This window comes from Antrostomus carolinensis, unplaced genomic scaffold, assembly GCF_000700745.2.
Source record: "Antrostomus carolinensis isolate BGI_N321 unplaced genomic scaffold, ASM70074v2 scaffold4886, whole genome shotgun sequence".
Taxonomy (NCBI): Eukaryota; Metazoa; Chordata; class Aves; order Caprimulgiformes; family Caprimulgidae; genus Antrostomus; species Antrostomus carolinensis.
In genome coordinates, this window is record NW_010323871.1 from 64,036 (window position 1) to 78,058 (window position 14,023).

Below are 14,023 nucleotides of genomic sequence, written 5' to 3' on the forward strand. Positions count from 1 at the left end.
GGGGCAGGGGGGGGGGCGGGGGGGAGAAGTGGTTTTATCTTTAGGCAGTGGCATCATTCTTGGAGTAAAATTCCTCACTATTAGAATTCTAGATGACAGAGATGTTAAAAAATTTGAATTGTATAGCACCAACATTATAAATGTGCATTCTCAGATATGGTACAGGAAAGTGTTTCCATCTATCTTGTTAATCTCTTTAAATCTTATGTATGATGTAGTTACCGATGAACATCCAAGAATAATAATATTTGATTTGATCTGAGTGATTGAAAGTGAAAGACTAGCCATAATCAGTCCTTCAGAAAGAACTGTGACTATGTCATAGATTGCAAGACCTTAAAAACTAGAAATGTCAGTTCTGCATTAACCTACAAGGGAAGAACGCATAAAATGCAGAAATAGAGATATTATATGAAAAGGGTTTTTTTCTGCAAGTTAGTATTTTGTACAACAGCATCCTGCCCAGACTGAATTAGACATGAATGTGAGAAAAAGGCTATGCTATTCCGAAGATTTTTAGAATCTAATTTAAATCATCACATCCTGAGTGTTTCTCTAGTTATGATGATAACAACCACAGAGTAAGCTGCAGAAGGCCAAGGAAACAAAAGAGGAAAGAAGTATGGGGTTGTTTGCACTAAAACCACCCAGTTGCATCACCTGTAACACACCAACAGCACATCAGACAATGTGAGGAATTTCTTTTGCCTTTGGTGGAAGGCTGAGTTTTATGATACAATGAAACAGGCAACTGTGTTATCGAGTTATCGCTGTCTGTCATCCATTCAGCACAGAAATAAGACCTGGTAATACATCTAAATCCATGTACTCTACCTCTTAAAGTATTAGCATAAAACCAATAAAAGCCTAACATCACCAAACTGAAAATACAGTGTTATTTTCTAGATTTTAACTGTGATTTCTCTAAAATAAGGGCATTTGGTGCTAATTCCTGTCACAGGTACAATGCAATGTGCTTCAAATACCAGTTAAACTCTTTGTTGAACTAAACTGAAACACAACAGGCTCTGAGAAGAGGTTAAATGGTTACTATGGTAATCCCTGACATGGTCTAAATTGGTGTTTAAGAGCTGACAGAGGAAAACATGGAGAAAGTAGCTAAGCCCTTTCTTTCTCTAACCACTCTCCTTTGTCTTTAACCTTTTCAAAAATACATCTTTCTCTCATGCTTCTGGAAACCATCATCTTTTAGTTCTACATGGAGAGGGCACAACAAATCCAGGAGACCGGAGTGTCATACTACACCTCAATCTTTTAGTGAAAAAGCTGTTATATTCTTTGTGAGAGCAGCTCTTTCCTTGTGACTGTTAAAAAGCTGGTCTCTGTTGTGAAGGTCCTTCTAATGACACTTATGATGGAATATTTTGAAACAGCCATCTTACAGCCTCCCTTAGCTCCTGATCCTGCTTTATGACAGCAATCACATAACAATTTTTGTCACTGTTGTTTTGCAAAGGGAGGGCAGAAAGGAAATAAGGTATTACTCTGGACTACTGCAAAGCTTCTGCCTAGAGTCCCTGTGAGAAATGCTATTTCTGCCTCTGGATAATGCATTCACTGATGCTGGTAGTCAGAAAAATAAGTAAGTACATAAAAGTCAGGGTGGAGAAAAATGCAGGAAAATGTCACATAAAGTATGTTCTGTGGCCGTTTCACACCAGTCACCTGATTCTGCAGATGCATTTGCAATCCCTCCCAGATACAGAGCTTTATAACTGGGAGTACTTCATGGTCATGGCTGAATTCCCTGAAATTCCTTCTGCACTTCCATCCACAATATCTCTTCGTAGCTTTAGCACCATCCACTTAGAATATACTTCAACCCATGCAAATGACTGATACATCAGCTATCTGAATTAATCACTTACAGGTACATGGAGAATACTTTCAGCTAAGAGTTCTTGATCCCTCTCAGAATCTTTCTCAAAAGCCTATAAAAACACCATTTGGAATAATGCTTTCCAAATGCCACTGTACATTTAACTTCGAAGTCCAGTGCTTTTGAACTCCTTGGCTGGTATGACCTCTCTGCTCTATTAGGCATTTTAAAATACCCTATACTTGATCACTAAAAACCCACATAGTAACATTAAGAGGCAGAGGTAGGAAATTGTTCACTATTCCTTCCTTTGGCCTTGTAACTTTCTAAAAGGGCTTCAGGAATATCTCTTGTCTAGAATCAACATTAATATAATTAGTATTGTTTTGTGTATGGATCATTACATGTTTTGCAAAAAGTGTAGGATCTACTTTGTCAGCACCATTTAACCTCAAGATGCCCTTCTACACTTGAAAGTCAAATGGTAATAGAATCACAGAATGGTTTGGGTTGGAAGGGACCTTAAAAGATCATCTAGTCCCAACACCCTTGCCATCAGCGGGGACACCTTCCACTAGAGTCCGCAGGTTGCTCAAAGCCTCATCCAGCCTGGCCTTGAACACTTCCAGGGAGGGGGCATCCACAACTTCTCTGGGAAACCTGTTCCAGTGTCTGACCACCCTCACAGTGAAGAATTTCTACCTAATATATAATCTAAACCTACTCTCTTTCAGCTTAAAGCCACTACCCCCTGTTCTATCACTACCTACCCTTGAAAAAAGTCCCTCCCCAGCTTTCTTGTAGGCCCCCTTCAGGTACTGGAAGGCCACTATAAGGTATCCCTGGAGCCTTCTCTTTCCCAGGCTGAACAGTCCCAACTCCCTCAGCCTGTCCTCATAAGAGAGGTGCTCCAGCTCCCTGATCATCCTTTTGGCCTCCTCTGGACTTGTTCTAGCTGCTCCATGTCTCTCTTGTGTTGGGGGCTCCAGAACTGGATGCAGTACTACAGGTGGGGTCACACAAGAGTGGATTAGAGGGGGAGAATCACCTTCATCAACCTGCTGGCCACGCTTCTTTTGATGTAGCCCAGGATACAGTTGGCCTTCTGGGCTATGAGCATACATTGCTGGCTCTTGTTGAGCTTCTCATCCACCAGCACTCCCAAGATCTTTTCCTTAGGGCTGCTCTTGTTTTATTCTCTGCCCACCCTGTGTTTCTGCTTGGGATTGCCTCAAATCAGGTGCAGGACCTTGCTCCTGGCCTTGTTGAACTGCAGGAGGCTTTCATAGGCCCACCTCTGGGCCTGTTAAGGTCCCTCGGGATGGCATCCCTTCCCTCCAACATGTTGACCAAACCACATAGCTTGGTGTCATCAGCAAACTTGCTGAGGGCACACTCAATCCCACTGTCCATGTCACTGACAAAGATGTTGCCTGAGGGACACCACTCGTCACCGGTTTCCACTCGGACATTGAGCTGTTGACCACAACTCTTTGAGCGCGGCCATCCAGCCAGTTCCTTATCCACCGAGTGATCCAGTCCATGCCTCTCCAACTTAGAGACAAGGATGTTGTACGGGATAGTGTCAAATGCCTTGCACAAGTCCAGGTAGATGACATCAGTTTCTCTTCCCTTATCCACCAATGTTGTAACTCCATCATAGAAGGCCACCAAATTGGTCAGGCACAATTTGCCCTTGGTGAAGCCATGTTGGCTGTCACCAATCACCTCCTCACTTACCATCTGCCTTAGCATAGTTTCCAGGAGGATCTGCTCCATGATCTTGCCTGGCACTGAGGTGAGACTGACCGGCCTGTAGTTCCCTGGATCTTCCTTGTTTCCCTTTTTAAAAATGGGGGTTATGTTACCCCTTTTCCAGTCCATGGGACCTTCACCAGACTGCCAGGACTTATCAAATATGATGGATAGGGGCTTGGCAACTTCATCTGCCAGTTGTCTCAGGACCCGCAGATGCACCTCATCAGGTCCCATGGACATGTGCACCTTCAGGTTCCCCAGATGGTCTCGAACCTGGTCTTCTCCTACAGTGGGTGGCTCTTCATTCTCCTAGTCCCTGCCTCTGCCTTCTGTGACTTGGGGGGATAATAAGTGTTTTTGATAAATAAGCAACATAAATTTTCCTGATCTCAGAATGAATACTGCCTAGAAACAGAGGGGCCCCAGCAGAGCCTCAATTTAACACTGTCACTGAACTTCTTGTCTTCTGTCCTCTGTATTTGAATTTAACATCAGTAAAGCCAGACAGTCTGAGATAAATAGAGACAAGTTCCCTTTTGATTTCAAGTAAGCCAATTACAATCTTTTTGTTATAAAACATGAATGTCTCTGACCTCCTAAGGTAGGTGTCTCTTTCAGAGGGGGAGTTAAGAAAGAGAACACTCAACAAAGGTATATAGTGGGATTGTCAGTAGTTTGAATATGAAAGGCGAGAAAAGAAATGCATAATTCTAATAGCTTGAAACAGTACTGTAACTCCAGTACTTGAGTCATATGGTTTTACCTTTAAAATCACAACATTTTAACATCTTCAGTTTCAAGATGAAAACCAACTAATTAACTGCTGAAGAATTTCAAATCAGGCTTGCTTATTTTCAAACTTAAGAACCTCTCTTTTGTTCCCTGTCTCACTATCAAATTCAGTTCCTTTGCAGGACAGATGCTGCAGGTACAATGTTAAACATATGTTCAACATTGTGCATTTACTGTATGTAACTCTGCCACAAAACCTGAAAAAAACTTGAGAAAACCTGAACATCATGCAGAAAACATAGTGATCCAGTAAAATATACAGCTAAATAAAGGAGACCTCACATTTTAGAATTTGTCTGACACTCTGACAGCATCTCCATAGGGATAATGACACTTTCTTTTGCAAAGCACTTGCTATCTGCAAAGCTGTATAAGAACTAAGTGTTATTACTAGAGATGGGAAAGGCCTGTTAGATTATCTGTCCATCTCTGTTATAACAGAAAATGACAGTGATTTGCTGCTGTGATTTGACAGTGACATTTGTAAAAATGTCCTTTCCTCTTAACTCTGCAAGTTTCAGTGCCAAGGATTCAATAAGTTAGATGACTTACTAACTTTGTCACTCTCCAACTTCTGTGAAGTATAAAGAAATATTAAATATACCCATTTCTGGTCCACTTTTCCATATCCTTCCTTCCACTTTTATTTTTTGAAGAGGAAGGAAAGAAGAATCCTCATGAGTAGTGCATGTCAAGCTTCACAGAATTGGTCTTCCACTCCCCAGCTCCTTCAGCCGCTCCTCGTAGTACCTGTTCTCCAGGCCCTTCACTAGCTTTGCTGCTCAGCACCTCAATGTCTTTCCTGTTGAGAGGGGCCCAAAACTGAGCACAGTATTCGAGGTGTGGTCTCACCAGTGCCACGTACAGGAGGATGATCACTTCCCTATTCCTGTTGGCCACAATATTTTTGATACAAGCCAGGATGCTATTGGCCTTCTTGGTCACCTGGGCACACTCCTGGCTCATGTTCAGCCGACTTTCAAACAATACCCCCAGGTCCTTTTCTTCTGGGCAGCTTTCCAGCTGCTCTTCCCCAAGCCTGTAGTTTTGCATGGGGTTGTTATGACCCAGGTGCAGGACCCGGCACTTGGCCTTATTGAACTTCATGCCATTGGCCTCAGCCCATAGATCCAGCCTGTCCAGGTACCTCTGCAGAGCCTTCCTACCCTCTGGCAGATCAACACTGCTGCCCAGCTTGGTATCATCTGCAAACTTACTGAGTGTGCACTCAATCCCCTCATCCAGATCATTGATAAATACATTAAACAGAACTGGCCCCAAAACTGATCCTTGTGGAACACCGCTATTGACCGTGCACCAACTGGACTTAACTCCATCCACCACAACTCTCTGGGCCTGGCCATCCAGCCAGTTCTTCACCCAGAGAAGAGTCCATCCATCTAAGCCATGAGTGGCCAGTTTCTCCAGGAGAATGCTGTGGTAAATGGTGTCAAAGACTTTACTATAGTCTACGTACACCACATCCACAGGCCTTCCCTCATTCACATGTGGCCCTGTCATAGAAGGAGATCAGGTTAGTCAGGCAAGACCTGCCTTTCATAAACCCATGTTGACTGGGCCTGATGCCCTGGTTGTCCTCCTCTCTGCTTCTCCACTGCTTTCAGGGGAAAAAAATTGCTTCTGCTCTTCCTTATATTCCCTAAAATTTATTGAAACGTTTGCTATGACAGGTTTTCAATTTAAGTGCCAATATAACAAAGTGTCTGGAGGGAAATCAGTTGAAGTATTCAGAAGATGACTCTCAGTATGATTCACACTGCTGTGAGCAAAGAAGAGGTCTGTCTGGCCTTCTGTACTGGAGTGATAACAGATATTGGATGCAGTGTGTACTCAGATAAAGTTAATGGCACTGACATCTGCTCGATGACACAGAGAAGCAAACTCCTATCATCTGTTTTTTAACACTCTGTGCCCAAACCATTATATGTCAGACTTGGTAAAAGTGAATAATCTTTCAGTAACTACCACTTTTCCCTCCCATGCTCTCAGTCATATGAGACTGAAGGACTACTAGATAAGTCACTTCCATATATTCACAAGGGCAACAGAGCTAAAAGCAACCAGGGAAAAAGGATTCAAGGTATGCAGCTCATCAGTAGTGGCCTCCCCAATATTTAGCGGTCATTGTACAGACTCGTACATTCCCAAAGCTTTCTCACAGTCATAACAAATGCTTACATAAAGCATTGTACCTTTAAAGCGCTTCACCAACATAAATACATTAATAAGACCTTTCCCAGAAGAGAATGCCGTGTTAGATGCCATTCAAATGGCTGGGCTGTGAGAGGCAGAGCTTCAAATATTTCATTAAACCTTCATCTTCTGCCATCAATCTCAAGCCCATTTAGAAAAAAGGATGTAAAGTACAGTGAGCAAAAAGAAGAGTGACTGCTTGTAAAATGATTTTGCCCTCTATGATTGCAGTGTTAATTAAATTGTATATTCTGTGATGTGCATCAACTGAATTCAACACAAATGAAATTTTTATACTAAGTTTGACTAATCCCACTAGATGGTTCTTTCAAAGTGACTGGTGACAATTGCCACTGATGTGCTTTGTTATACATCTTGTTTGGGGGTCATAATTAAAACATTAAGGATAGTTTGGCATCTGATACTTAATAGCAAACATATTTAGAATTATTGTAAGTGAGTGCTAGGTTGTTAAGAACCGACAAATTTACATTAAGTGCAAAAAAAAGGAAACAGAACATGTCATTCTTCAAATATTGCAACCATATACAGATGTGCTTTTCAAGGATAAATTCATTACGCAAATATAACGTAGAATGGTCTACAAAAGATTTTTTGGCAGTAATATAATTACATTTGTCATACATTTTTGGATGAAATCCAGTTGCTTAAGTTTTAGTTTGGTTTTTTTTATAATGTTTTCTTACAATTAGTAAGCCAGACCACCATATCACCTTCATGATCACTACCAAGAGACAAGCATGTGTCTGTTGCTACATATCTGGCATAGGTAAATTATGTTAGCCTTTGTATGTGCCACACTGTATTTGCTAATTCTGAAGCCAGGGTACTCATTGGTCATAGCTGTATCTGCTGTGAATTCCGCAACATCTGCTGTGTTAGCTAATAAGAGGTTTATAGGACCTCTCCCACCCCTTTTTGTCCCCTACTTATTATATCCTACTTATTATATCCTAAAATGGGTCCAGCACAGAGCCACGAAGATGATTAAGGGAGTGAGGCATCTCCCTTATGAGGAGAGGCTGAGGGAGCTGGGTCTCTTTAGCTTGGAGAAGAGGAGACTGAGGGAAGACCTAATTAATGTTTACAAATATGTTAAGGGCAAATGTCATGAGGATGGAGCCAGGCTCTTCTCAGTGATGCCCAACGATAGGACAAGGAGCAATGGGTGTAAGCTGGAACACAGGAGGTTCCACTTAAACTTGAGAAAAAACTACTTTACAGTAAGGGTTACAGAGCACTGGAACAGGCTGCCCAGGGAGGTTGTGGAGTCTCCTTCTCTGGAGACATTCAAGACCCGCCTGGACGCCTTCCTGTGTAAAATTGTTTAGGTTCCTGCTCCGGCAGGGGGGTTGGACTAGATGATCTTTCGAGGTCCCTTCCAATCCCCAACATTCTGTGATTCTGTGATTCTGTGAAAATCTACTAGAATTTGTGTGGCGTCTTTACTGCTGAGCAGAGGCCAGAATATTGAAGACAGTGAAGTACTTGGCAGCAGTCAAATGTGGAAACATGAATGACATTTCCTGCGAAACACAGCTCCCAAACCACTGACAGATGTAAATCTCTTGGTTCTTGGTAGATATTTCTTTTTCAAATTGGGCTAAGCTATTCTTTGAATCAGGCTCAACATATGTATGACAGAATTAGAGGTTCTGTAACAGAGCACAAATAAATGAAGATCTTTTGGATTAAATACACTTCACTGATCTACATCTTGAGTAACTGGTTTTTGTGGAGTCACTTTTTATTTGTACAGTAAGCTCAGGAGCTGTTGTAGGAAAGCTACAACAAATATATAGAAAACTAACATTAACAAAGTCTCCAAATAACCTAAGTTATTATATTTTCCCATATTTATTGGATACTTTGCATGCTTATGAGCACAGAGATACAAAAATGGAATAGGAGACCTCCTGTATTATGTAAAAATATTTAGGGAGTTGGTGCAAGCACAGTTTTTCAGGATGTTTTCATAGCATGATATTTCTTAGATTCTTATTAATAAAAACACCATGCATCAGTAGCAGCTTCAAAAAGGCCCTATCAAAAAATTTAACAAAAATGACAATGCTTTTTCTGTATATATAGTACCTGAAATCTGAAGAAATGTGAGGGCAGAGGCTCAAACAGGAACTAAGGAAAGCTGTTTTCCTCTAGTGAACATGACTGTCACGCAAATACATTTGCATAGAGAAATGACAAACACATGTAAAAATACTCATCTGTCAGTTCACTTGGACTCTGAAAGCACAAATAAAGTACAACCTAGGTTTTGTCCCGACTATTCAAAGTTCTTGTAGTACTCTTCTAATATCCAAATACTTTAAGAATTATTTCTTTTTATTACCTTCTTTTATTTTAATAAAGTTTTTTCCAAACCAGAATGCATTTTTGGAAGTAGCTTAAACTACATTTCAAGCAACTTTAACATTGTTTTGTATTAGCAGGATACTAACTCTATGAAGCAACCAAGGGACTGAATCAGGTCTCACTGTGGACGTGAGCTAGAAAACTCAAGAGGCAATGTTCTATGCCACAAGACAGATGAAACCCCACGCTAATCTATGCCATGTTATCTGTCAGCTGCATATGGGGATATAAATTGTTTATGTTCTGAAAACTTTGAAGTTATACAAAAAAGGTGAAGGTTCATTCCCTCTTTGTGTAGTATTTGGCTTCGTTTATGTGTTTTGCAACAGCAAAACATGAAACACTTCGATAGCATACCCAATAGCACAATAGAAGTCCAGTTTGATACCTAATAAAGTTTGGAAGGATTAATACAGTCTGATTTCACATTTCTAGCTTTCCGGTATGTTGAGGCTTTAAAGGAACAGGGCCCTTGAACTGCAGACTTCCTTTTTCTCTTTTTAAATTTTCATCTTTAGCTCTAAGAGTAGAAGAAAAATGCCCCATAGAGCACGGGTACCAAAGCCACATGCAGTAAGAGAGCCCTGCAAATGCTGTCACTATGAAACAATGTCACGCAGAATAGTCTGATTGCAGCAGTGGCTTTCAAATAAATAAGCAGTAGGATAAACACACCTGAAAATACAGTCTTTAAAAAAAAAAACACTCAAAAAGGCAAGACTGAAATCTACGATTTTTGAAAATCTGAGAAGGCTGCATGGCTCACCATCTGCTGAATTTTTCACAACTTTTAGTCTACATCCAATACTCAGGTTTTCATCACTTGTATTAAGGAAAGATTTCATCCAGAGATTGTCCCTTTAATTACAGAAACTAAGGGTCAAATTCAAAGCAGCTTATTAGCTAAATTAGACAACGAGGAACTCAGATTCTTTCTTCTCCCACTAGAGAAGTGAAGCATGCTGTGCACTCTATTATGAGTGGGCAGATATTATCTAGTAATCAAAAGGAAAAATAATGTAAAACCGAGTACAAAATGGTCTTATAATAAGCAAAAAAGTGGATGTGTGACTATGAGCAACCTCACAGGATGCACAATTTAGTGATGAAGTATTTTCAAAAAGTGTCTTGTGTACATGTAGCACTATATCTACTAAATAATGAACCCACAAGATGTTGGCACAGAGAGGAAAATAGAAAAGGTGATTAATATTTGAGTGAGATGCCATTACAAGATCTTTGCCAAATGCATAATTCTAATCAATGGATATTATTGCATAGCTGCTCAATAAAACTGTAAGATATTTCAATGAAAACCTACCATTATCTTCATGCACAATAAGATGCCTTGAGATGCAAACACTGAGAACAATTAGGGCCACAAAGAAGCCTAAATGCACACTGCTCTTATAATTCAAATGCAAATTCTATGTACCCAAACTCCAACAATTGAAGAAAAAGTCAAACTCATGAAAACTTCCTTAATATGTTGCATGAACTATCAAAAAGATTGAAAATAGGATTAGCAAAGGAGAATGTACTATTCAGTGAGTATTGGAAAAGACGCTTATCAAAAATTTATCAGGCAAAGTAAGTCTGAGAAATGCTGATAACAGATGGGAGCTGCCTCGGCAAAAAAAATGTTGCTAGTTTGACTGTTTCTCCAGCTGAGGATAAAAGTGTCCTGGCAGAAAAAAAACCCAAACTGATTTTTCTTACCTCTTCCTTCTCGGCACTTTGCAAGTCCCTCCACTCCTCAGTGACATGACCGAAGTCCACTGTGTTCATCGCAACCTTATATTCCCCAATGATATCATGTTTGGAGAAACGATCGAAGTCATAAACTGCCATCACTAAAGTTTTTCCACCCAGCTCAGAGTATGGCACCTGCAAAGAAGAGAAAATGACAAACTCCGTATCTGAGACAATAAAGATCAGTCCACTACAATGCAAATCTATTTATTTGGTTTATCAGCTGTCATCTCAGGTAAATTGAACTGCAGAGAAAATTATGAGGTGTATCTCTTTCAGAGTCACCAGATGCAGTATTTTTTGAGACCAGGCTCTGGCACTCAATACAACAATGTGGCAGCTCACTCATCACTCCCTGGGTTTTTCTCATTCTACTTCAAATCATTTTGTGGGTGATGAAACTGAAACAGGAAGCCCAATTATTTGCACGGAGACACATGAACTTTTCACACAATGGTGTCTTTTCCTCAATAAATCAACTGTCATCACTCAGAAATGGGTAGCTCCCAAACTGATGAAAAAACCAGAACTGGCTTACTGTATCTTACACAAAGTAATTAGACACCAAATAGTTCTCTTAAAATATCACTACCTACTACTTACCAAGGAATATTTTTAATTATTATGCCTTTCACACTGTACATGAAGGTTCTTTTAAGTCATAGTGTACAGCTAGAAATTGTGGTGGCAGAGGGCCAAGTTCTGACTAATTCTCCAGCTGTTCTGATGTGTTTCGGACAGATGCTGTGGGTTAGGATGCTTATGAGTCACATTTTTAATATTCAGATGAAGATGTGCAGTTCAGGTAAGCTACACTTGAGTGGCTGTCCAGAGAGGTCTGATTTTGGAATTGTTTGAATTTACACTTGGTCATTTTGAATATATTCTGCAGGAATAAATGGTTTCCATGGGCTTCAATAAACATTTCTGTATTAATTATCTATATAAAGAGAAATGAAAGCGTGGCATTATCATTGGCCTTGTTAATCACTGTATGTTCCGCTCTGTTTAAACCTTAGGATTCTTGTCTTTTGTTACCGTTTGGCTTCCACTTGCTTTTTAAAATACTTACTAATAATATGAGTAGTTTTCCTTTTTTTATGTTACATAATGTTTAAAGTAAGCTTTTCAAGTTGAGAGCCAGCTCCAGCTTCCATTACTGAGTACAGCGGGTACAGGGTTGTATATTGTAGTAAATACTATAGCAAAATCTGTTTTGATTGTGTAAATTATCTGTAGCTTCTAAAAAGCTATGGAAGGCAAATGTATGGGGATGGCAATATTCTAAATAATTTAACTTTTATTTTTATGCAGCTTCAAAAACAGGAGGAAAGAAATGTTCTGAAGTGCCTTTCTCCATCAGTTTGTGATACCACTTAATAGGTCCCGGTCATTTGGAATTCATGAAAAGACTGCATTTATCTTTTTTTTTTTTTTTTTTTAAAATCACTCACTTGACCTCAGTAAAGCTTATTTTAGCTACTTTCCTTTTAAAAGAAGATCTAGTGGCAGTGATTCCTCCATTTGTTACCTCTAAAGCAGCCGCAGCCTACAGCTTTGTTCAGGACAACCAAGGATGTCCTCAGCTCAATTGCCTACTCTCCCTGCTTTCTGCTCTGCTCAGAGATACTCAGCCTCTTGACTTAATGAAGGTGAGTTCTTCGTAGAAGGACACATGCAGGAGTGTTTTTCTGTCACAGCCATGTCACTCCTCCAGACATGAACCCTTTTCCCACTGCAGGCCTGGGGAGGAACACCTCTCTGCCAGACTGGTGTAGGGCAGTTAGGATTTCTGTTTCCTTTTGGTAGCACAGTGAGGGTATACAATTCAGACAGCTGGAGCCTGATCAACACCTGCACTCTGGAACGGCACCATGGATGTCTAGGAAACAGAAACGAAAAGGGGACTAACACAGGCAACGACCCAAAGAAGAGATGGAATGAGGTCCAGGTCTCAAGATGCAATACAGCAGAAACATAACCCACCTCATCCCCATTAGTCCTTTTTTGGGAGGAAGGCAGGCAGCTCACAGCTGTGCCCTGGGCTGCCTGGTGGGCAGCTCTGCCAAAGAGAGAGATGGGAAGGATGCCAACAGAAGCTGTGCACCACCTGAAGTGGGTCACAGAAGTAAGGTTCTGCCCAAGTAAATGAGATACTGTCAGTAGTTCCCACAGAAGTTATTTATTACAGTGGCAGCACTAGTTAAATGGTCACTTGTCTTTTCCACTGTAGTCCTCAGAACAATGATAGTACTTGGCATGTACTGTTGGTTTTCCCTTGAGTATAGACCACAATATCCAGGGGATGATCAGTACCATATTGGGATGCACCTAAACACTCTGTCAGGTCTTGCATGGAAAGCGAACTTTCTTCTGGAGCATAAAATTTAAACATTAAAGATGTGACTTGAAACAAGGGAACACTATAGCCCGGAAGTGGATAATATGATTTATGATTTGTGCCTTCATCTTAGATGACAGCATTATTGGTTCTCTCTTTTCTTTTGTGAGCTGGGAATCTGTAATTTATAACTCTGTTTTCTTTTAAATACTCTCTTAGGAAAGCTCAAGAAAAAAATAACTCCCCACAAAAGATTATTTTTATTAACATCTTCAAGGGAAAAAATAAGCTTATACATGCAGTAGTAGTTCTGGCCTCCAGGGATATCTTTCTCATTGAATGATTACATAGCCTGAGTCTTTCCCTGTTCCTGTTTTCAATCTGTAGCTGTCATTATAAGGATGGGCATAGAAAGAAAAGCCAAAAGTAACAGCAGAGGAATGTATATTCGGAGAAGCCCTACGAAACATACTGTATAGTATTCCTTTATTGTATTTAACTGGGGTTTAGGTACAGTTACAGTTTTAGACAAACACTATTGACAGATACCACTGGAATGACTTAAATATTGCAACACAAGGCTTAGCTACATTTATTTAATTCGTATGTTTTTAAACCTGAGAAATTATTTCTTTTCGTATGTAAAGCAGCATGGCACAGAATTGCTATGACAAAGTCTAGCAAGATTAATCTGCCATATTGTCCTTCATCCATTTACCTTCCTTGAGTTTTAATTTATTTTTGAGGGGAAAAGAAACAGTATACTGATATTAATAAATCAGACTAAAAAGATATTTAAAGAAAATGCTGGTCTAGTGAAATTTAGAATCATAGAATCACACCATAGAATGGTTTGGGTTGGAAGGGAACTTAAAGATCATCTTTGATCATCTTGTTGGAACTTAAAGTTCCAACCCCCCTGCCATCAGCAG

General features: G+C 40.1%; 1 protein-coding gene across 1 annotated transcript in view; it reads right to left on the bottom strand.

Annotated features, from left to right (window-relative positions):
* Positions 1-10,885, bottom strand: part of LOC104527094 (synaptotagmin-1) — a gene marked incomplete at both ends in the record, with an annotated part of 70,734 nt that extends 59,849 nt beyond the window's left edge. Inside the window, one exon of the mRNA XM_010170714.1 lies at positions 10,718-10,885. Coding sequence (XP_010169016.1) covers positions 10,718-10,885 — 168 coding nt within the window. The remainder of the gene's footprint in view (positions 1-10,717) is intronic.
* Between the last annotated feature and the right edge of the window lie 3,138 nt (positions 10,886-14,023).